Genomic DNA, 25,164 nt, shown 5'->3' with positions numbered 1-25,164 from the left:
AATCAATGTGATTTATGATGATCAAAGGATCACTACAGTGCAAGCAAAATCATTTAGGGACAGGATGTTTATTGGTCATTCTAACGTTAACCAAAAATTATGTCTTAAGCCATTCTGCTGTGCTTTCAGTATGTTCTTTCTTTACATCAGGGTAATGAAATTATGCATAGATCATCTAGATATAATTATTTCATGCTCATCAGAGATAATTAATTTCCCCATTATATGCATGTTTGTAACCCGTGGCTCCACAGATTTGTCACATCATTTCATGAAATCATACATTATTTAATCATTTGAAATGTGATTGATTTTTGTGATAGCACGTGTACCAAGGGCTTTCAGACAAATTTAATTCCACCTCCAAACATGCTTTATTAGATGAATTAGGGATCCTAAATAACCCCGTGACGTGGACTTCCATAAATGGTGTGTGTAGGCTTGGCTGGGATAAGTGGATTACACATTATCTGCTGCTTCTCCCGCTCTTTGTACTGAGCCCGGCATTGCCCAAACGAGCTGTGGACTCGAAACAAAGTCAATTTGGTTTGGCAGACCCGGCTGCTGATGGCTGCCATGAGCCTGGGTCACCTGGACATGAACTTTATTTAGGTTACTGCTGCCTCCTGGATTAAATCAAAGATTTATCTGGACTCTGAACATTGACTGAATGTGCCAGCCAAATCCTACAAATGAATAACCATCAGTCAACAACTGATGACGTATTTTGACTGTTTTTCACTTTATGTCACCAGAAATAGGAGGTCGGAGAGACTGTCACTTGTTTAATTCCCCATAAACAAGAAATGTTTCAAAGGCAGTACAGCTGGTCCAGTTTTGTTCTGTCTAGTGATGTAATTATTCTAAAACAGGATGTAATTTAACACAGGGCCCCGTAATGTTACCCAGCGGCACAGGTCTTTTCAATGAAGAATACTATTAATAAAACGCCAGAAAACAACTGGTCTTCACTCCATCTTTGTCAGGCAGCAAAGTCACTGCAACAAAATGGCATTTCAGTTCATAATTGCCTGACCCTTCATTCTCCAGGTCAGCTGGGAGAGCAGCAGCAAACACCAATGCAAATAATCAAAGAGGAGGAACTCTGTTAGGAAACACTGTGTTGTCTCTGAGTTAAAGTACACTGAATATATTCTTCACATGGGTGTAAACGTTTGGTTATATACAGTACGCTATGGCTCATGTGAATGAATATATTAACCAAATTAGACATGCTGATGAAAGAGGACGCTGACAAAGATTTTACAAACCACATAATGATGCTCTGATCTTTAGACCTGCACTGTTCTGTCTGGTAGATCCTCCTGCAACTCGTGTCCACTCCATTTTCCCCTTCTCAGTGGCGTGTTTGTCGTGATTGATAATACTGCTCCGTCTGTGCCAGTAAGTATGAATGATGAAAACCTAGATGAGGAGGAGAGGGAGGTTGTGCAGGGGGGGAAGGGAGGGAGGGGAGGGCCAATTATCTTATTGTTTAACCCACTCAAGGTAGAAGCCCATCAATCTGAAACCACTTGCTCAAATGACTCATGTTCAGCCTTTATAAAAGTTTAATTGGCTTATATAATTAACACTGAGGGGAAAGACATATGTGTGATGTGACTTAGAAGGAAACAAATGACCTGTGTGGATGATAAGTGTGTGTGGGGACTCATAGATTGAAGTATTATGATTATAAAATTGATTTCTGTTAGTTACAAACAGCACTAACAGACTAATTTATTGTTTTTTTTTTGTATCACTTTGGTAAAGAACTACAAAATGAAGTGTGATGATTGTTTTCCTTTCTCTTTCTCCCTGAGCTGGTGTGTGTACCCCTTATCTAGGCAGTACTGGCACCTTTGGGTGCAGCATGCTGCTGGCTGGGCACAAGAAGCACCGCCTGACACACGGGGGGCGTGTCAAACCGTGCCTGCTCTTTGGATCTGGCACCTTCGCTGGCACCTGTCCTACTTGCACCCTCCGGCGATGACAATAGAGTCAAGTCAGACTAAGGTAATTGAAATATATAGAAATAAATCAGGTGACATTTGAAGCCACTGTCCTATTTCCCGTGATTCCGCGCGTTTCCAGTGGCAGAGACGAGGGGAGATTATGAGGATTTAATGTTGACGTTGAGGGATTAGTGGTCCACAGGAAACGGCAACAGACCCAGAATGACACAGGCAGTGTTTTGGTAGTGATGTCGGCGCTGTAGTGTGAAGGAGCCTGTAAAGCATCCTGCAGGAAAAGGTGAGGAAGTTGTAGCAACGGCAGTTTCTGCAGTAGGACCTCATACTTGGGCTGTTTGCGGTGACGCGCTTTTTGCAGCTGCAGAGACTTTGTGCAGAATAAACAAACGCACAGGCCGTTATGTGGCCGCACTTAGCCTTGCAGGTTTTTTTCTTTACAGTAAATATGTGCTGCTGTGATCAGTCGGGATCCCATCGAAAATATACGCTTGTAAAAGTCATTTCATCCATAAGGAGTCTGTGCGCAATTATGCTCCCCGTTAAGCACGATACGCGCTCTGTGCACAACCTATAATCAGTTTAAGCAGCAGAAATATTGTTTGATGTGTGACATTTAGAAATTTCTCATCCAGAGATGGTTTATTATAATAAATTATCAAACCCCAGTAATAAAAAACTTTTTCTTGCATTTTTCTAAAGGAATGTTAATCCAGACATGTGATGTCTGAGATGTGATTGTTGACTCTCTCTAACCTCACCTTTCTCTTTCACTTTGTCTCCAGCTATGAGTCAGTTTCGGGTGTTAGCGGGTGTGCTGAGGGGTGGGTGTGTTGGGGGGAGTCAGTGGCTGCGTGCATGTGGAGGGGCCCCGGCCAGGCGCCTGGTTGATCCCAGGAGAGGCTGCTCCTCAGGGGCTGCGCCTGATGTCTCAGCAGTGGCCAGTAGCTCCAGCTATGTGGAGGAGATGTACTTTGCCTGGTTGGAGGATCATAAAAACGTCCACGAGGTAACAGTGTGCAACAACGTGTGCCAATTTTCCCACATTAGTTAATAGAAAAAACTGAACACTGAATAGAAGTTTCATTGCCCATGAATAGAAATTTGCAGAGGGAGCAATTTGAAGCACACCTGGAATTGAAGTATAACTAACTGCTGTTGCCAGTGTTGTTCATGAAAAAGGGCACCAAATAAATGTGCACTAATGCAGTGGTTCCCAACTGTTCCAGCCACAGGGTCCAGATTTGGTCTTAGTCATTAGTTCAAGGTCCACACAGTTTAATACATTTGTGTTTAACCATGTTGTCCAGCTAGTTTGCTGTCTCTGTCAAGTAGCTGTCCGTTACGTCACTGACTCTCCAGCAAGACATGGCACTTCAGAATAAAAACTCAGTGCTGGAAATTTGCTGTACTTAAAAGTAAAGGGTGTTTTTTGTAAACTTAACATGGTGGCAAGTCACTTGTGGTCCATTCAGAGTGGACTCAAGACCCACCAGTTGGGAACCACTGCACTAGTGTGTACTGGAAGCTCAGTTGCAAGGTGCACATCCCAATATACTGTAGCTGCTGTGACCTGGATTCCTGTCCAACCTTTCACCGTCCTGTCATCTCCTAACCTAGCAGCCAGTAAGCAGCAGGGATTCTTTTGGTCCATGTTTGCGAGGGACCTTCTTGCCTCTGCTAAATCTGTCTTTCTCTGTGTTCTAGTCTTGGGACGCATTCTTCCGTAACATCCAGGCCTCCAGTCCGTCTGGCGAGGCGGGCGAGCAACGCCCCTCCGCTCTGCTCCAGGGCCGAGTGCTGTCCCACTCACCAGACATGGCACAGAAAGTGGTGGAGGACCACCTGGCCGTGCACACTCTCATTAGAGCCTACCAGGTACTCCACACTCACCCGGCCCAGCTGCACGCACATCAGCTATTAGCTTGTATAATGTAGATTTATGTTATTTACAGATTAAAAGATTGATCACATATCTCATGGGCATCCGTTCAAATCTTAAAGCAGTGTCTGTGTACAGTATTAAGATGTCATCTACCTCGAGCCACAACCTGCCGACTATTTGTATCTCCAATGTGCACATGTGAAAAATGCATCAGACAAGATCCTCTTGACTTGCCAAAACAGATGCAACTGGCAGGGAAAGCTGTTTATACTGTGTGTCCTTGTATTAAAAGGAATATACAATTTGTTTGTCACTGCACAAGTTTATGCAAATTGCAAGATTTAATCTAACCTACTTACCCCTGCTGCCTTTTGAAAACTGGAAATATCAAAGAGACTACTTAAACAAAACAGGTGGTAACATTTCCCCTCGCCCTCAAATTAATTCGAAGAACTATCTGAGGGATTTATTAAATTCTTTCTTTTGGCAAAGGCGTCACTTTTATTCCCAACTGGTTGCAGTCCTGATGGGAATGTGTGTGTGTGTGTGTGTGTGTGTGTGTGTGTGTGTGTGCATAGAAATAAAAGTACCCCCATGGGGCTCTTTTCTTAGAAAGGTTGACCTATAACTGAGTGTTAGCTTATTCCCCAGCTGTTCACGCTCAGCATCATGATGGCAGCCCCTTGCTGAATCTTAATCTCTCCAACTGGTCACTTTCTCTTTTTTACCTGATTCTCCTCATCTCTTCTTTTCTCCCACCTCCTCTACATCTTTTCTGTTTGTCTCTCTGAGTAGATTCGTGGCCACCATGTTGCCCAGTTGGACCCGTTGGGAATCCTGGAGGCTGACCTGGACTCTTTCGTTCCCTCCGACCTGATCACCACCATCGATAAGTTAGGTGAGCCTCACAAGGCAAATCAAAACACCTACCAGAAATCTTCAGTGTGAATAAAGGATGATTTTTGTTATGTCTTGAGCCAAATGTCTTCATAGACTGCTTTCACATTACAAGCAAATGCCGATGTTTTTGCTCTCATGTGACATAGATCTGATTTTTTTCAGCGCACTGTTTATGCAGAAATCCATTATTTTTTCAATCAGATCTGGGCCACTTTCATAAGTGGTCCTAAATCTTACACATGTATAATCACTGGCTCTGTGACCGCTGTGAGAATGGTCATATTGGAATCATGTGTTTTTCCCATACATCCCTGGTTTTACCACGTCATACTTCACTGCACAGACTCAAATCACTTACCATACAGCATTGGAGCTGTCCATTGAGACTACAGAGGGCAGCCATATCCCTACCAATGCTGCATTAGGCTGCCCCAGTCACTAGCCCATAGAGCCCGACTGCCACTTGCTTTTTAACAGGGACAGCTTGCCTGTGCCATGACAGCATTGTCGTGAGGCGCTGACAGAGATATCAAAATGTAGCCCAAACATTCTAAGGTTTGGAAGAACGGTATTTCCTTGAAACCTTCCACATTGTGGCCCCACCACTCGTTACTCCCAGCCGCCCCCATGCCTCTCTCTCAAGCCATAACTACCAGCATAGCTGCTAGTAGAGCTAGTGGACCAAAAGCTCATTTTTATGACAGTCTTTTATCCCGCAAACAAAAGTCCATTGCTCAACACTCTCTAAAACAGAAGCACATGTCTATTTATTATGAAGAATGATGTCATTGGGCCTTCCCACTATGGCAGCCATTTAGAGATGAAGCTTGTATCGATACATCTTTCTTCTTTTTACCCCCAAATGCCTGAGGCTGGTTGTGCAAAGCACCTTAAGTAAAGATTTTCCTCAAAGTCCAAGTTAAGGTTAAGGTTTCCTTGAGTTAAGTGTGTTTCATGACCGTGAGAACCCAATGGACACACTTAATGATGAGCAACTGATTTCAGTTTTACCAGAAGTCAGTTTATGAGTGTGACCGTCTTGGGTTCAATCACTCAGTCTTCCAAAGCTGTGCTCTTTCCAGCCCCTTTACAATTAGTGATTGCTCTATGGTTTTATGCAACAGGATCTTTCCAGTCATTTATTGACAAAATTTTTCATGCAAGCGTTAAGTGTCATACTGTGCAACTGGCCCTTGTTTATTAACATTTGTTGTTGTTGTTCCTATGTGCACGTGTGTGACATTATTGGTTACATGTGACACGTTTTAGGGCAGATTCATGTCACTTTAAACATGAATGTGAACAGTCTAGGCAGAAAGATCGATGTGTGGAAATAATCAGAATTGAGCGTTAAGGCCTGTAATGTGAACGTAGCCATAGGTTTTCATGTACTGGGGTCGTTTCATAACTGAAGGCTCCATGAGACCCATGTTAAACAGGCTGCACAATTTCAATAATACATATCAAAAGAGATTGTACTGTCATTAGACTTTGCATAGAAGAGGTATAGAACTCCTTATTTTATCCTCCTTTCCTAACTAAAAGCACATGGAGTTAACCCACAGGCAGTATATATGCTGATTAGTTTCCTACTATAGAAATCTTTCCTCCTAATTACCTCAGGATAATAGTCGTACTTAAGGGTTTCAGTCATAAGCATATTCTGTGCATTGGCACACTTCAAAAGCTTCATTTGCCTCATAATAAAAATATCTGATTTGTATTTTTCATGCACTTTATTTCAATAACATGTCTGTATCCCTCTGAGGGTTGGCACAGTACATACATGTGTATCTATATGCACATTATACACGCCCAGGGTTGCATAACTCATCAGACCCAAGAGTGTAAGTGGTATTTCAGTATAAAAGCTCCATCACGTCCTCTGCCAAGTCTGTATACGGGTTGGTCAGCCTAATGCTGTCATTAATCTCAGGCCAAGCTCTTGTCATTCTCCATTTCATTTAGCGGACTGAGGATTGGTGGATGCGGGACGGCCACAGAAAGCGATCGAAGTCTACAGTAATAGCTAGTAAAGAGGGAGGAGAGAGAGAGAAAGAGAGAGACATTGTTTCTGTTGGCTGCTGTTATCAGTAATCAGTGTGTCAGGACATAGCGTCGCATTATGTATTGTCACCAGGACCAAAGCTTCCTAATGAAAGCTAATGACAGCTTCCGTGGCCCCTTATTTGGTCAGCTGATAGCACAAGAGTCTATTCTTGGCCCCCTTTGTCTTTGCTGTGTTCCTAATATGATTTGCACCTGTCTCCTCTTATGTTGCCTGCGATCTTGAGCTTGACCAGCCTTCTCAGGTGGGCTTTGTCAGCACTGAAACTTATGTGGGGCCGCTGATACTGATGCTGTGTCTCCACATGTCTTGCTACTGTACTGTCTGCAAATGCATCCTGGATAATTGTTTTTATTTCATAACCAAGCTTTATTTTCCCCAGTTTTTGCCATCAGAAACAAACTTACTTTGATTCAACTTTCATTTAATTTTTACTTAACTTTAATTCACTGCAGTGTTATTCCCTAAGTTTGCACTCTTGTCCTATTCATTATAAAAGTCTAGCCCAAAAAGCGATTAGCGCATGCTTTCAATAAGATTGCCGTCTCAGTTGTGGCTGCAGGTGCTAATTATTTTCATGATCAATTAATCTGTTGGTTAGCATTTTTTTAAACCAATGCATTAATCATTTAGTCCAGAAAATGTCAGAAAGTTGTGAAAAATGGCCAATTTCCCGCTGCCTGAGGGGACATCTTTGGAGTGCTTGTTTTGCCTGAGTTAAAGTCCAAAACCTCAAAAGATATTCAATTTCTAATGCTGTTTGGCATTATGCTTGATGAACAACTAGTCTGGTAACTAATTTTCATTTAACCAGTAATCATAATATGACATTTTTATACTTTTATTATAGCATGCCCCAGGGATGTTTTTCTGTAGGCCGATGCGTCAGTTTGCATTGAACTGGTTCTCTCGTCAAAAAGCCTATGGGATTTCTCCACTTTTGTATTGTTGCAGAAAATAAGCTCTGTGGCAAATAAACATTTATGATACTTACAGGTTTTGTTCAACAAGATAATCTTCACAAATCTGCACCACTGTCATGATTACTGAAGCCTAAATGCAATCACCAGAAGTAAAAAGCTAACGTTGGGCTATAAACGAACTACACTACAGTTGCATGACCTCATGTTACCACCAGCTAGAAGCTTCAAAGTACATGAGCTGGGTGTTTACTGAGGTATTTTATGTTGTAGAACAAAATGTGACAGTCTCTTAAGCTTGTGTTAACCACAGACCTTATTTGAGGGGTCTAATCAAAAACTCATTCCTGGTGGACTCTTAGTCACACTCTAAGCTCCGATGTCTGCTGCCTGCATGATGTCAGAAGAAATGGAAGAACTTAAGATCTTCACAGTCGAATTATATCGAAATTTCAGATCGCTGAAGGAGCTCTATATGATATTCAGAGTGTATCTATGATTCAGAGGTTGTACAGGGCTCTCAATATGGAGGTGGCTAGCAGCTAATGGTGCTTGCAGCTAACTGTGCTAACAGCATGGACAGTGGTAACAACAGGGCTGACAGAGCAAACAGTGTTAACCTGGGGGGCAATCAGAGGGTGGGTGCTACGCTTTCGCAACAATATCAGCAGTAACTGATTATAACCGCTATAACCCATTACTCTGCTATATCTTTACTTAGCAAGTAGTTGTTTGCTGCTGTATAAATGTTCTGGATGTCACATTGAGATCCTTTAATCAAACTTGATGAAGGCAGGTCTGAATCTGAATCTTATTGTGCTGAAAAAGATTTCGTCTGGTTTTGTAGGTTTCTACGGTCTTGATGAGTCTGACTTGGGTAGGACCTTTCAACTGCCTCCCACCACCTTCATCGGAGGAGGAGACACCACTCTCCCTCTTAAAGAAATTATACACAGACTAGAGGTACCTTGTTTTCTTTTTTATACATGTTTCTAATGATGAGGGAAAGGCATAACACTACCATGCTGTGTTTTTTTAATCTTCTTCAGACAACCTACTGTGGACACATAGGAGTCGAGTACATGTTCATCAACAATGTGGACCAGTGTCAGTGGATTCGTCAGAAATTTGAGACTCCGGGAATCATGCAGTTCACTAATGCTGAGAAGAGGACTCTGCTGGCCCGCCTGATCAGATCCACACGGTCAGCAAGGAATAAACATCCACTGACTTTACACTTTGATGACAGCACTATACCTCACTTTTAGTTATAGCTCACATCAGAGACTCAAATAACATAAACAAAACTCTTGCACACGCATATATTTGAAAAGATACGCACCCTATTCTTCATGTGGGCTCATTTTAATCTTTGATCAATGATCTCTGAAGTCACCGGAGTTTCCTGGAGGTGATCCACCTATTGTTAATGTGTATATTCTTTTTATTGTACGCTTGCTTGTTGTATGCTGTTGCAGTGTTATTCCTATTAACACACACACACATTGATACTGAAATACATTTGCCAAATGCTTGAGCACAAGTTCTCTCAATCATTGAAGTGTTGTTCCAAAAATAACTTTCTGTAATGGAGTTTTATCTTTTTTATGTCTAGGTTTGAGGACTTCCTGGCCAGAAAGTGGTCATCAGAGAAACGTTTTGGTCTGGAGGGCTGTGAAGTGCTCATCCCTGCTCTCAAAACCATGATTGACAAGTCGAGCAGCGCCGGCATCGACAGCGTGATCATGGGGATGCCTCATCGGTACTCTGCTCCACAAATTTCTTTGCCTCTCAGCTTAATCTATGCATACAGATAATTCTTGTCCTTCCACATCTGATGTATACTTGGTAAACTGCTTCCAGGGGTCGACTGAATGTCTTGGCCAATGTGATCCGTAAGGACCTGGATCAGATCTTCTGTCAATTTGACCCCAAGTTAGAGGCTGCTGATGAGGTGTGGGAACTGCGGATGCCTGACTGTGTGGAAAAGTATCAGAAAAAAACCTTGTGGATATACAACTAACGCTTTATTTCACAACCTTTCTCTCCACCTGTAGGGTTCAGGTGATGTCAAATACCACCTTGGGATGTACCACGAGAGGATTAACCGTGAGACAGAAAGGAACATCACACTGTCACTCATGGCGAACCCCTCCCACCTGGAGGCGGTGGATCCAGTGGTTCAGGGCAAGACCAAAGCTGAGCAGTTCTACAGAGGGGACACTCAGGGAAAGAAGGTAACACTTATTGAAAATGTAGATTTCCATTAGCGATACAATGTATTACTCTGTCCGGTTGAGTCTATAAGGTGATTTTTCCAGGTGATGTCCATCTTGATACACGGTGATGCTGCTTTTGCTGGACAAGGAGTTGTGTATGAGACTTTCCACCTGAGTGAGCTCCCCTCCTACACCACACATGGTACAATCCATGTGGTGGTCAACAACCAGGTATTGGAGAGACTGCAACATGTGACCTGACACTTTTACCATTTACTAGAATGCATATGTTTTCTAATATACTCACATGTTATGCCAGTAATATTGCTTATACTAATGACAGGGTGTCTGCAGGTCCAATTCAATTTTATAACAACAAGGCCTTAAAAATCATTGAATAGTCTTAAATTTGAATTGTGAGGTCTAAAGTGCTACAAACATTTTATCTATTTTCATTTATCCATTTTTTATTTCTTTTTGTGACACTAAGTGGAGCCTTCTTATGTAAAAGTCAACAATTCTAATGTTACAGATCTCTAAAAAACTATAATACTGTATTTTACTTCATACTTGTACTTACCTGTTGGCAAAATGTAGATTAATAAACATATTCCTACATAACACTTACCTCTGCACAAGACCACAAATATACTGCTTACCTGCTATGCTTAAAAACATAAAAACAAAACATGATGTGTCCAAAAATCTGTCCTACATTTGGTTAAAAGGTGTTAGATATTAATAATAATAACTGGGTCTAGACGATTATTTGCTGTCGTTCGTCAACTGAAGATGTGATCATGTGTTATTGTTTTACACAATTCTGTTATTTGAATTAATTATCCAAGAGAAGTATGAGTAAAAATGAACAAAATTACATACATAAAGATATTTTATTTAGTTTGTATGTTACTTATAAAAGTCGAACATGTTCTGTTGTACTGAACATCATTTGGATCACTTTGAATAAGGGATTCAGGATATTGTTTTTTTTCTCCATTATCTGACGTGCCGATTTTTTTCCAACTCATTTTGTCCATTTGCAGATACCTATATATACCCACAGTGAGTGGTTGTCTGTCTCTATGTATCAGCCCTGTGATAGTCTGGCGACTTGTCCAGGGTGTACCCTGCCTCTCACCCAATGTCAGCTGGGATAGGCTCCAGCCCCCCACGACCCTCAGGAGGATAAGCAGTTATGGAAATGAATGAATTAATATATATACACATATTTTTACAACTAATTGCAGAGAACATCAAGACTCCCCTGTCATGGAATAATATAATGATAGTATTATACCTACTCTTATCGTCATGGCCCACTGGCAGATTTAGACATTAAAAACAATGCTTTTAAAAATGTACACAGTCACCAGACAGAATGACTAAACTACTTCAACTTAGGTTACATGTAAAACTTGCCATCTTTATTTTTATGTAACATTTTCAAACAAAACAGTAAAATCCATCCTAGTTTAAAAGGCTTGGGTGATGCTTTCCCTGAGACAATCCTGTAAATAGCCTCAACCAGGGCAAATTCAACCTATTTCCACCAATGAAAGTGGCATAACTAAAGCGTCATCATGTTCACCTCAGGCCAATTCTGATGTTTCATTTTAAAGCCTTAATCTGCTGATAACAATGATGTGCCGGTATGATCATGCATTCCTACTCTACATGTAATTCTAGGCTCTAAATGATATCAAATTTGGCTCTCAGATTGGCTTCACCACAGACCCTCGAGTGGCCCGCTCCTCACCCTACCCCACTGATGTGGCTCGGGTTGTCAATGCACCCATCTTCCATGTGAACGCTGACGACCCCGAGGCAGTCATGTACGTGTGCCGGGTGGCTGCAGAGTGGAGGTCCACCTTCAACAAGGATGTAGTCATCGACCTGGTTAGTCGGAGCCGAGTCTTAACAGCAAACACGATTATAAGTACACACTTGAACATGGCTTTTATGTGTGTATTTACAGGTTTGTTACAGGCGCTTCGGCCATAATGAGATGGACGAGCCCATGTTCACCCAGCCACTGATGTACAAACAGATCCGTCGGCAGGAGCATGTGCTGAAAAAGTACTCCAACAGGCTCATTGCGGAGGGAGTGGTGACGCTGCAGGAATTTGAGGTTTGTGATCTAAAGCTGTTTGCTCTTGTTAAATGTTCTGTATACTGGTAGCGGCTACTGTATGCTGTTTTATTTGGCATCACCATCCGCTGGACTATGTGCATTAAATCACACTTAGATATTACCCCAGCCTTCGAGTAAATATGTTGTGCCAGCACTGCTGTGTATTTGACTTTCAATTTACTGCCTCAGTTCAATCACCCAGCCTCACAATCCCTCACATAGAGTATATATTGCTCAATGAAGCTGAAGTATACCTCAGATTCTGCCGCCATTCAGTGGAATTGCTCAGGTTCTTCATCCAAAACACAAACTTTGATCGTAACATCCATTCTCAACATTTTTTTATACTGCTTGTCAGTCAGAGAAATACTGCAGCTCCTCTCTGGTGTGCTCCTTCCTGGCTTTTGATGGACATTGTTTTCTGTTGTGTGGCCCGCTATTTGGACTCTTGCAAAAGCCCCATTTGTAATATAGCGAGGCAGAACCATTACTGCTGGTGGAGACTTCTCTCCTCCTCTAATATTTCTTTCTCTCTTTCTCGCTACACACAGTTTTGGTTAGTCATCTGTAGTCCTTTAATTGAAGTAAACAAACTGTGCATCACTCAATATGTGACAATTTCATTGTCCCTGTAACATATTACCAAATGTGGCTGCAGGAAGAAGTTGCCAAATATGATAAGATATGTGAGGAGGAATACGCCAGCTCCAAGGATGAAAAGATTTTACACATTCGGCATTGGCTCGATTCCCCCTGGCCAGGTAAATTTTCCCCTCCAGTAATTCAAGTTCAGTTTTTTCTTATGATCGACTGCCTTTCTGAATATACTTTCTGTTCCTGTCGAAGTGACACTGTCTCTCTTTCTGTAGATTTCTTCACAGCAGAGGGAGAGCCCAAGAGCATGAGCTGTGTCCCCACAGGACTGGATGAGGAGGTTCTGCAGCACATTGGCCAGTCAGCCAGCTCAGTGCCTCTGGAAGATTTTAAAATCCACCCTGGTGAGTTGCAGAATAGAGCAGAGAGACAGGCTAACGGTCGTAGTAATGCCGATGATAGTAGTCATATTGATATGCTGTGCCAGGAATCTACACAAAGGAGAGCACACATTATAGGATAAATGCCACCGAATTATATAATAAAAATCTTTAAAACACATCAACCTCATTGCCACACTTCATTTTTTGTCTACATTGATGATATTAAGTCAGTTAAAGCAGTTCACCTGTAAACACAGCCTTTCCTAACAGCAGGTGTTTGGCCTGCACAGCCAATTTGGCTCATGCTATAGCAACTAAGGCTGCCACAGGGGTTTTTTAATGTAATTTACAGTGCAGTATGTCAGTCCATTGCGTTTTACACTCCTCTCCCCAGTGCTCTCCTTGGTTTCATTTGTGCTCCTCTGTGTATGTGTGTGTTCTCCAGGTGTGTCTCGTATCCTGCGTGGTCGCGCTGACCTGGTGAAGAATCGGCAGATGGACTGGGCTTTAGGAGAGTACATGGCCTTTGGTTCCCTTCTCAAAGATGGCATCCATGTACGACTCAGTGGACAGGATGTAGAGCGGGGCACCTTTAGGTGAGTCCATGTCAACACAGCTGAAAACTCAAGCTCTCCTCTGCAATGATCTATGTGAATCTATTAACACCAGAAGGAGATCTTATAGTGTAATATGTAGTAGAAGTATTAAGTATGTGTCAAATGTAGTTAGTGAATAAAGAGAGCCTTTTAACAATATTGATTTTTACAGTCTTCTTTTTTATAGCTCAGGAGTCCTTGTGGTGTCACAGTCTCTCCTCTCAGTGAATGAACTCAGTGACTGTTTTTCAATTATAGATCATCTTTATCTTTCCTTGGGATGATGCATGGCTGGGTGCTAATTATGTATTGCTAATAAACTTTGAGACAGATCATATCAAGATGAAATTACAGTCAGGTCCATAATTATTTGGACAATGATACAGTTGTCGTCATTTTGGCTCTGTACACCACCACAATGGGTTTTAAATGAAACAATGAATACCTGCTTAAAGTGCAGACTCTCAGCTTTCATTTAAGGCTTTTTTCAAAAATGTAGTATGAACCATGTAGGAATGACAACCATTTCTTCACACAGTCCCCCAACTTTAAGGGCTAATTTGGACAAATTAACATAATCATCAATTAAACAGTCAGTTTTAATACTTGTTTGCAAATCCTTTACAGTCAATGACTGCCTGAAGTGTTGGACACATAGACATCACCAGATGCTGGGTTTCTTCCCTGGTGATGCTCTGTCAGCCCTTTACTGTAGCCGTCTGCACTTCCTGCTTGTGTTTTGGGTGTTTTGCCCTCAGTTTTGGCTTCAGCAAGAGAAACGCATGCTCAGTTGGATTCAGGTCAGATGATATGACTTGGCCATTGCAGAACATTCCACTTCTTTGCCTTAAAAATGTCTTTGGTTGCTTTTGCAGTATGCTTCAGGTCATTGTCCAACTGCACTGTGAAGCATCGTCCAATGAGTTTTGAAGCATTTGGTTGAATCTGAGCAGATAATGGTGCCCCAAACACTTCAGCTTTCATCCTGCTGCTCTTGTAAGCAGTCACATCATCAATAAATACAAGAGAACCAGTTCCACTGGCAGCCATGCATGGCCATGACATAACAGTACCTCCACCATGCTTCACTGATGAGGTGGTATGCTTTGGATCATGAGCAGTTCCTTCCCTTCTTCCTTATCTTGTCTTCCCATCATTCTGGTAGTTGATCTTTGTTTTATCTGTCCATAGTATGCTGTTCCACAACTGTACAGGCTTTTTAGATGGTTTTTGACAAACTCTAATCTGACCTTCCATTTTTAAGGCTAACCAGTGGTTTGCATCATGATAAACCCTCTGTATTTATTCTAGTGAAGTCTTGTCTTGCTTACAAGAGCAGCAGGATGAAAGCTGAAGTGTTTGGGGCACCATTATCTGCTCAGATTCAACTAAATGCTTCAAAACTCATTGGACGATGCTTCACAGTGCAGTTGGACAATGACCTGAAGCATACTGCAAAAGCAACCAAAGACATTTTTAAGGCAAAGAAGTGGAATGTTCTGCAATGGCCAAGTCATATCATCTGACCTGAATCCAACTGAGCATGCGTTTCTCTTGCTGAAGCCAAAACTGAGGGCAAAACACCCAAAACACAAGCAGGAAGTGCAGACGGCTGCAGTAAAGGGCTGGCAGAGCATCACCAGGGAAGAAACCCAGCATCTGGTGATGTCTATGTGTCCAACACTTCAGGCAGTCATTGACTGTAAAGGATTTGCAAACAAGTATTAAAACTGACTGTTTAATTGATGATTATGTTAGTTTGTCCAGATACTTATGAGCCCTTAAAGTTGGGGGACTGTGTAAAGAAATGGTTGTCATTCCTACACGGTTCATACTACATTTTTGAAAAAAGCCTTAAATGAAAGCTGAGAGTCTGCACTTTAAGCAGGTATTCATTGTTTGATGACAACTGTATCATTGTCCAAATAATTATGGACCTGACTGTATCTTACTGTTTTTATCATTCAACAAATGTGTTGACACACATTAAATGCTGGAGCACAGTTCATTGTTTTGAACATCAGTATTTTTCATTTGATATGTCATTTTGCAGACATTTGCCATGTTGTCATATACAGTATATTAGTATTAGAAAATATCCAAAATACTATGATAATAATAGCTATACAATGACTCTTGCATTCATGACATTGCAGCGATTAACTACAGGGTTGTGTGGTTGTGAGGGAGTGTCACTAAAATGGCCCATTTGTGGGGGAACAGAGGGTGGAGACCAGCTATAGAAAGCCAGTTTCCCCATCTCAGTGACTGAGTACCTGTCTTTGGTAACTTTGTTTATGTAGCTTAAAAGATCTGTAGAATTTCTGTTGATTATTATCACTGTATTATTTTTACCGCCAAAAAAGACACACGTGCCCGCACACGTAAACAAACTGAGTGCTTTCCTCTCCTTTGTAGGATAGTACATACAGCCTGTTAATACATTTTACACTCTATAACAATTACAGTATTACTTGTTCCCATGGACTGCGGGTGTCTTCCGATGTGTTTGCTAGTCTTTTTTTTTTTTTTTACAAAAGAAAAAACAGGCACAAAGACACATAAACAGCCCAAAAAGATTTTATAAAATAAGATTGAGACAAAGGATAAAAAGAAAGGGGACATACATTAATTGCAAAAATCAAAATAGGGTTTGCCAGTTACATGATTACCCACTGCAGTGTGACGTCATGTTGCATTCTCCAGAAGCTGACCTGTTTCAACTTGCGCTGCAGAACAATGTGTTTTATTTTTATGGCAGCCCCTGCCGTCCCCACCCCCACAGCGTAGATGCACTACTCACTTTTAAATAAATGGAAGGACTGTCGTTTTAGCCACAACACCTGATTTGGTGTGAATGCAGCCCATCCGTCCATTTTCATCCATTTTCATCCGCTTATCCGGGGCCGGGTCGCAGGGGCAGCAGGCAAAGACCCCAGACATTTTCAAGCTCCTCCTAAGGGACCCCAAGGCGTTCCCAGGCCAGACGAGGTGAATGCAGCATTAAACTGATATTTCCTCAAATTAGGTGTTTTGAAATCATGTTGGTACGGGTGTTGAGTCTCTGCCTCACCAGAGATTAAGGGTAAAGAACAGTTACCTGAAGATAGTGAATTAAGTAATTGGGAGGGCAGGGTAGGGAGATTGGCACAGAGAGTCTGACAGACAGAAGACGTCAGTGCAGTCTCCTGGGAACAGTGAAGCCCACATGGTGTTGTCATGGTATGGAGGGACGAGTGACACATGAACAAAACCAGCTCCCCCTTTCACTGTGCCTGTCTCATCTGTCCCCTATCATTTCTCCACCAGCCCATCTTCACTGACACCAACCCACCCTCCCCACCCCCCACCCCTCCCTCTCGGCTCACAGCGACATACATCACACTAACTAACCAGAGGCTACAGGGCTTTTTCTTTTGCTGCACATTTACCACTGACATCTACTTCTCCCTATCCGCTGTCCCCTTCAGCAGCGTAATTTGCCCAGCTGAAAAAAATGACAGCAGTCAAACACTGCATCCACCCTTCATCTCTGTTTCACCTGTTGTTTATTTAAATCCTCCTCCGTGTCAGTTGAGAGTCCGTGTTCTTTCTCATTGTACTTCAACGAGACGTCACCCCCTTTATCACCCCTTATTGCTTTTTCTCCCACCTACACTTTTTGTCATCCCTCCACTACTGTTTCCCTTCACAGTTCTTAGGAGCTGAGCATATTGGCATGTTACAGTTGAGTGGGCCTGCTTGCGTTTCTGTGATGTACGTAACAGCGTGCGCTAATGGATTCAGTCGTCGTGTTTGGGTGGGTTGCGTGCGCCGTGCACCCCTTTCCCTGACTAATGGGGCCCCCAGGCAGAGGAAAGTGTGTGTGTTTTTGTGTGTGTTTGAGAGAAAGCAAGAAGAGAGGTGGGCACGCAGTTTATGAGGCAATCCCGGAGAAAGACCTCATTCTCGTGAGGTTTTTGGGTTCTCTTTGGTCTGAGGAAATGAAAGATGAAATTATCTGTGTCACCTCAATTAATGCTGGATGCCCTTGATTTTGTTTGTTCATCAAAGGAAAGTGTATATAAGAATATGAAGCAAGGATCAAACAAAACAATTATGCCATACATTATGTGCCCTCATTAGTCTATAATTATGGGTGATAATATTCAAAGGACTCCAAGCATGATCATCTAGTCTTCTAGGTGGTAATATATCACATTCAAGATAATAATCAATAGATTTGGGTTATTTCCTGCTGTTCTTCCGCCTGACCGTTACATAACCTCTGGCGCTGTGTGTATGTGTTTCTGAGTGGATGTGTGTGTGTGTAGATGTCATTAAAGTGATGTTAAAGGGGTTTAAGTGATTGTCTTATCGTGCTGGTTTTGAAGGCTGATTCCTACACTGGGAGCGAGCGGACTGGCAGAGCTTGTTAACGCTTGGCTCTTTGCTCCCATCAACTCTTGTTGGGCCTCACACTGACTGGAGATGAGAAGAGAGGGAGAGTCCTCATCATGGAGTGCCTTTATGGGCCAGAAAACACGCACTGCGCTGTGTGTTTACAGTGCTCCTGTGTCCTCTGGGTTAAAAACCTTTTAGAGAAATCCTGTTGTTTTTCACCACCAACATTTAAGACCGCTTAGAGTCTTGGAAATGTTGTGTGGTAACACTATTCTGCTGTTACAAATACAACACTTTGTTTTTTGTCATCAACTGTAAATACTAGGGGTGAAATGATATGTTAAATCAATAATAAATAATAGATTCATTATTTAAGTAATTTCTAAAGCAAAAATGATGAACAATAACTGGTTGCAGCTTCTCTTTTTCTGTTCTCTGTTGTTCATTCATTCATTCATTTTCCTTAACCGCTTATACTACTGGTTGTGGGAAGGCTGGAGCCTATTCCAGCTAACACTGGGCGAGAGGCGGGGACAGGTCGCCAGACTATCACAGGGCTGACACATAGAGACAGACAACCATTCACACTCACATTCACACCTACGGACAATTTAGAGTCACCAATTAACCTGCATGTCTCTGGACTGTGGGAGGAAGCTGGAGCACATGGAGAAAACCCACCCTGACATGGGGACGACTTAATAAATTTTTTCAAAATGTTTTTGACTTTTTTGGTCAAAAAAAAAAAAAAAATCAAAAGATTCATCAGTGATGAAGTTGTGGCCCTGCTGAAAAGCTTTTTGTATACACATGTGTCACAGCCTCATAAAGGGGTTTGTGTGTGTGTTTTGTTTATTTATATCCCACTTCATCCATTAATTTCAGCTAACTGTGATATATATGCTCTCTCGGATGATGTCATTACGTTGATTTATTTTGGGTGCTCCACAATCCTTTTAAGAACCATAAACAAATGGATGACTTGGCATTTCAGTGGTGTTTTTTATCCATGCTGACAACATGGCTGTGGTCTGGGTCTGGGTCTGGGGTGTGTCTGTCAGTCAGGCCACTTTGGTCCAAGCTGAAATATTCTAACTGTTGGATGGACTGTCATGGCCACCAAATCATAAATCCAAATGACTGTAGTGTTAATATTAGCATGCTAACATGCTAAACTAAGATGATGAACATGGTTACAGCATGTCAGCAATTGTGAACATGTCAGCTCAAAGCACAGCTGTGTCTGAGTGCAGCCTCACAGAGCCGGTAACATGTCTGTCTTGGTTCTGTTTGCCCGTTTCAGTCATTTCTGTCCCTCTTATGTTTTTCAGTCACCGTCATCATGTCCTGCATGACCAAGAGGTGGACAAACGAACCTGTGTTCCCATGAACCACCTGTGGGACAACCAGGCTCCTTATACCGTCTGCAACAGCTCCTTGTCAGAGTACGGAGTGCTTGGTAAGAAGCTACTTGAGTCATACAGCATGCTGTAATTTAGTGATATTCAGCTTGCGGCCTATGATTGGGTGCCTGGCAGCCTGATGACCATTTTACAATTCACAATGACAGTAAATTGATTCACAATGGGAATTTTTTGTTGTACTATGAATGTAAATAAGATGCCAGAGTCCACATAAAAGCATGCTAGAGGAGGATACCCTAGACTCCCTGACAGAGGTCCAGGCTTAGCCCCTAACGTCGTTAAATTGTAGAAAGTGGCCTCTAGTCTCGTGTCATTTTGCAAAAGTGGCCCTGGGCAAAGCAAGCTGAGTATCCCTGCTATAGTTCATAAGTCATTTTGTAGCTCTGTGTAATGATGGCTATGTCTTCAGGTTTTGAGCTTGGCTTCGCCATGGCCAGTCCGAATGCTCTGATCCTCTGGGAGGCCCAGTTTGGAGACTTTCACAACACAGCCCAGTGTATCATTGACCAGTTCATCAGCCCAGGCCAGGCCAAGTGGGTCCGCAACAATGGTATTGTCCTGCTGCTGCCACACGGGATGGAGGGAATGGTGAGAGGGGACATAAACCAGCTTATACTGTGTCATTCTGTAGTGTTTACAAGCAAGTTTGGATTTTTTTTTACTTTATTTTAATGGGATTCTTCTTCTACTAGTTTGTCATTATGTGTCTTGATCCTCTTCTCTTTTGTCCTCAGGGTCCAGAACATTCATCAGCTCGACCTGAACGCTTCCTGCAAATGAGCAAAGATGATCCCGATCACTTCCCTGTATGTTCACATGGACAATTTACAGTATGCCTCAAATGGCGACCAGTTTGAGGAGCATCATTAGCTAATGCAGATAGTCTCAACCGCCACACGGTGCGCTGCAGTTAACATTCGATCGCTTCCTGTTTTATTGGCTTTGCTGATGTCATGACCACTGTGCTTAAACCAAGTGTTGGCTTAAGTGATGATTGCCAATTTCTCTAGAGCTTAAAAGTGTCTTCATTATGGCCTCAAAAGAGTTGGTGTTCAGCAGTAACTCAGGTCCCAAGGGTGAGGGAACATTCAAGGAGGGAACCACAGCGGGCTGTATCAGCAGAAGCTCTCCAGATTCATCTTCAAATGGGATATTGATCAAACTATTAGTGGGAGCATACTGAGGGATTAACATTCTCTGTCCTGTGTGTGTGTGTGTGTGTGTGTGTGTGTGTGTGAGAGAGAGAGAGAGAGAGAGAGAGAGAGAGAGAGAGAGAGAGAGCGCACTGATGCACTCAGGCGCTACATCTGCTGAAAAAAACATTACTGCAACCAAAACTATAACCCTGTAGTTTTGTCTAAAGTTAAATTTCTGTTTCTGAATCAATAACCTTTACAATTCCTCTGTATTTATTTTTTTTATTAACAAAGGAGTTAAGTGGAGATTTTGAAGTCCAGCAGCTGTACGACTGTAACTGGATCGTGGTCAACTGCTCCACGCCTGCTAACTACTGTCATGTGCTCAGACGGCAGATTCTGCTGCCATTCAGAAAACCGGTAAAGTGTAGCAGCATCTTCACTATATTTTATGCGTCTTATTTACCTCCAGTTAGTGCTTGTCTTCTCATCATTGATTTTACATTTGAGATTTTGCATTTAAGTCACCCATATAACACTACTACAATAAAAAAAAGCCCAGTTTGTAATGTGACAACAATTTCTTATGTTTAAGAGAGTCTCAGAACTCTCTCTCTTTGTTTGTTCTGTATTCATTGTTAAGGAAATCAGTGCTGGAATAAAATCAAACTCACAAATATGAAAACATGAGAGGCACAAACTAGTTATGTCTTCATTTGTTCATTGCTTTACCATGACATGTACAAATGAGGCTCTGTATGTAATTAATTAGAACTTTGAACCTCTAAAGCAGAACAAGTTTAGGCATAAAGTTTCGGGTTGTAAAGCATTTCTCCTCTTTTTTTATAATCCACAGCTCTTTTTTCAGTCTCTCCCAGTTTTCAGCCACAGTGAATGTCTTAACTGATCCCCTGTCGCATATAAATGCAATGCTTTGCGAAGCATGAGAGAACGACTTCCTGAGCAAATTAGCGAGGAGGCCAACAGGGGATAATATTGTTTGTTTTTTATGAAAACTTCTGGACTTGGTTGGCTGAGCACAAAGGCTTTTATTTATTTGATTGTTAAAGAAATGTTTTGTTTTCCCAACACTGATGTTGCGTGCTATATGGTGGCAACAAATTAGCGTGAAAAGTGATAAAAACTTTTTTCTCTGGAGTTTTTTCAAAGCGCACAATGAAGTCATGGTTGATAGAATCAATCTGTTGTCTGTCATTGACAGAAACTCTTTCCTTTTTTTACCCCCACAGCTGATCATTTTCACACCAAAGTCTCTGCTGCGGCACCCCGATGCAAGGTCCAGTTTTGATGACCTCGCCAAAGGTGGAGTTTTACTTTATCTCTGTAAAATGTAATGCAGGGATCTGTCAGTGGACTAAGAGAGGTAACATATCATATTCACTGTTGGCAGGCACTACATTCAAGAGGTTGATTCCAGACGAGGGCCCTGCAAGTCAAAACACAGCGCAAGTGAAGAGGGTGATCTTCTGCACTGGCAAAGTCTACTACGAACTGGCTAAAGAGAGGAAACAGCAAAAACTGGACAAAGACATCGCCATCATCAGACTTGAACAGGTGTTTACTCTTTCTCTCCTGTGGATTTTGATATATGAGTGATGCAGTGCTATTATTTCTTCTTCCACTTATTCTTCGGCATCCCCCCTCAGATCTCTCCATTCCCGTTTGACCTGGTCAGAGCAGAGGTAGAGAAATACGGCAACGCTCAGCTGGTCTGGTGTCAGGAGGAGCACAAGAACATGGGTTACTATGATTACGTCCGGCCGCGTTTCCTCACAGTGGTGGCCAACAAGAGGCCTGTATGGTAAGGGTTTCTGTTCTCTTTGCACCTGATTTGTTTATAGGTAACATGGGGCAATTAATTTAGAGCCAGGGTCTGGCTAGGTCTTTCAGGCCAAGGACTGCTTAGCTAAAAGAGAATGAGCAGGCACGCCTTACTACATATATTGTGTAAAATTGAGTTGCATATTAAACTGGGCCTTGTAGTGCCAGGTATAAACAAACCCTTTAATGCTGCATACAATTGTTAAAACAATTATTATGTGAATGTCCATACACATAAAATAATAATACAGCTAACTGGCCAGTTAGCACCTAGTTGTTAGCTAACTGGTTTTCAGATACCACACGGTGATTTAGCTTTAGCTAGCTGCCATGATTGCACATGGATTCATGGTTAACAGTTACTCTGTCATCAGTGTTGTGTACTGTAAATTAAATGTTTTTTTGCTTGTTTGCTTTATGAAAAGCTCAATTTATCTTTGCTAATGTATTGTACGTATTTCAGACATATTATAATCAAAAAATAAACAAAAAATAGAGGTCAGAGGACCCTCCTAGGGGTCGCAGATCCCCCTGTTGAAGACATAAGATTTAGAAATTCAGGTTAAAAATAACCTGTGTCTCTTTCAGGTATGTGGGACGGGACCCTGCTGCGGCTCCTGCGACAGGGAACAAGTCGACCCACCTCAATGAGCTGAAGAGGTTCATGGATGCAGCTTTCAACCTGAGCGCCTTCCAGGAGAAGGACGTATAGTTGAGAACTGGAGCAAGACTGGAGGTGCAGTTTCATCTCCAACCATCATGGTCTATTTTTTAAGTCTTTTTGTCAAACTCTTTTAGCTTTGTGACAATCTGGAGCTTAGCCTTTTTAGTAAACATGATGTTAACCCTTAATATTCTTATGTTAGAGATAGATGACTTATGCCAAGACCGCACTGCACAACGTTTATGTCTTGGTCACTGTAACAGATTATGTGATCATCGTTCAATCCTGACAAAAGGCACACATTTGGACGCACTAGTTTTCCCAGGGTCTCAAAAGTGTCCTAAATGCAGCTCGTTCTCCTCTGTGACACGTGACAGGGGATACAAGGACAATTTGCTGTGCCCTGGCTGTGCACCATGTCAAGTGAAATCAAGTCTTTTTCATTTATACAGCCCAACTCCTCCTCTATCAAAATTGGGCCATTTTTGGGCTGATATCATGTAGTCTAATTTCGGCTTTACTGGACCTGCACTTTATTCACTCGACACTATTCAACACATAGGCTTTATGAGGGCTTTAACACAATACGCATAGTATATGTACACACCCCAAAACCTTGTCTAAAGAAAACCAGACACAAATTTTCAGCCTCTAAACGGTGCTACACCTCCAACACCTTCATTATATGAAAAAAGTGTTACACAAACATGAAATATAAGTCACATAATTATCACCTAGTTGTGTGGTGAAGTAGCAACAGCACACTTGTGACAATCACTGTTATTGGAGTAGCTTTAATACCCTAGAAACCTCCACTGCTGCCAAGCTGAATACTAGTTTATATTTTTAGTATAGATATATATTTGTATTGATTTTGTAGATGAATATCAGAAGCTATAAGACGCACACAAAACACCAACCGGTGTGTTTAAACAATGAATGTGGAACACATATCACAGGTATGAAGACTGTTTTGCAATTTAACACATCAGTAGCTTTAGTGCCTGCATTTGCTCCGGCTACCTTAGCTGTTGTTAGTGAAGGAGTGTGTATTTATTTTCACACTTCACTTCACCAGGAGACATGAGCCAGCTGGCACCGAGACTTGAAGCCATGTTTTCTTCTTAGGACATAAGGCTCAGCTTCCTCTTCGGAGGCTGAGGGATGCGCACACACACATAAACACGGCAAAGCTTTGAGAGCAATATTGATGCTTGGTTGTCACATTAAAATCCCCAGGTATTTAACAGAAGTGATATTAGTTAACACTGTGCATAGAAATGTTCCATAAAATGATGTTTCCTGTCTAGCAGTTATACTGTAGCTCACCTTTTCCACTTCCAGCTGAGAGATTTAACCCTAATCTATGCACAAACGTAATTTTACATATGTAATTATTTTTGTTAAAGGTTTATGTGTGTTAGATTTTTAATGAAACCATTATATCCACATATTAGTGTGGCCATTGAGACATATGCACGCACTTACCCTGGGAATAATAAAACACGCAATAAAATATATTTAAGTGTAATAACGTGCTTTGGTCATGATTTCTGGTTGCAGATGTTGCATGACAGCATAAAAAAGTCTATAGTTTAAAGCACGAAATAACAGATTATTCTATTGATGAATGAAAGGTTGAATTCATGTGCAGTAAAATGCATCTTTTTCTCATTTTAACGCACTCAAAGGTTTTGATGATATGACCAGACCAATCTGCTGTTAGCAGACTTGAAATATATATATCAATGTGTGACTGACATTAGAGCCAGTTTGCAAGCTGTATGATTCTCTGCAAGCTGTGCCACTGATATCTTCTCAATATTCTGCTACTGTTTTTAGTTACTGTTATGTCAAACTTTTCACATCTGGCTGTAGTAACTGTACACACAAGGGTAAAAATTTGCTTATGCAGCCCCTGTTGACTGCCCACACCACACCTATCCCCTTCTGTGCATCATGTATGCACCTTGTCCTCTCCCAGTTTCTCATTAAAGGTATACTCTGCAGGTTTGTCAGTAACTGTTTGTGAACACACATACCAGC

At 41.8% G+C, this 25,164-nt stretch overlaps 1 protein-coding gene across 3 annotated transcripts; it reads left to right on the top strand.

Annotated features, from left to right (window-relative positions):
* Positions 1 to 119: 119 nt before the first annotated feature.
* ogdhl (oxoglutarate dehydrogenase L) lies at positions 120 to 25,150 on the top strand. Of its 3 annotated transcripts, XM_049599919.1 has the most exons (24): positions 120 to 1,404; positions 1,824 to 2,016; positions 2,756 to 2,979; positions 3,678 to 3,848; positions 4,651 to 4,753; positions 8,591 to 8,706; positions 8,793 to 8,947; positions 9,359 to 9,505; positions 9,607 to 9,697; positions 9,801 to 9,980; positions 10,065 to 10,193; positions 11,682 to 11,861; positions 11,941 to 12,093; positions 12,755 to 12,857; positions 12,966 to 13,094; positions 13,519 to 13,669; positions 19,384 to 19,511; positions 19,886 to 20,064; positions 20,211 to 20,282; positions 20,907 to 21,032; positions 21,863 to 21,935; positions 22,024 to 22,187; positions 22,280 to 22,434; positions 23,043 to 25,150. In XM_049599919.1, the coding sequence occupies exons 3-24, from the start codon at positions 2,758 to 2,760 to the stop codon at positions 23,164 to 23,166; spliced, it is 3,051 nt and encodes a 1,016-aa protein (XP_049455876.1). In that variant the 5' UTR covers positions 120 to 1,404; positions 1,824 to 2,016; positions 2,756 to 2,757; the 3' UTR covers positions 23,167 to 25,150. The 3 variants fall into 3 exon arrangements, with proteins under 3 accessions (XP_049455876.1, XP_049455873.1, XP_049455875.1); XM_049599916.1 differs by lacking the exon at positions 120 to 1,404 and having other exon boundaries at positions 1,635 to 2,016; XM_049599918.1 differs by lacking the exon at positions 120 to 1,404 and having other exon boundaries at positions 1,635 to 2,253.
* The last annotated feature ends 14 nt before the right edge of the window (positions 25,151 to 25,164 follow it).

Source organism: Epinephelus fuscoguttatus, linkage group LG16 (genome assembly GCF_011397635.1).
Source record: "Epinephelus fuscoguttatus linkage group LG16, E.fuscoguttatus.final_Chr_v1".
Lineage (NCBI taxonomy): Eukaryota > Metazoa > Chordata > Actinopteri > Perciformes > Serranidae > Epinephelus > Epinephelus fuscoguttatus.
Note: the sequence above shows the minus strand (reverse complement) of the source record. Positions and strands in the feature narration are given on the sequence as shown.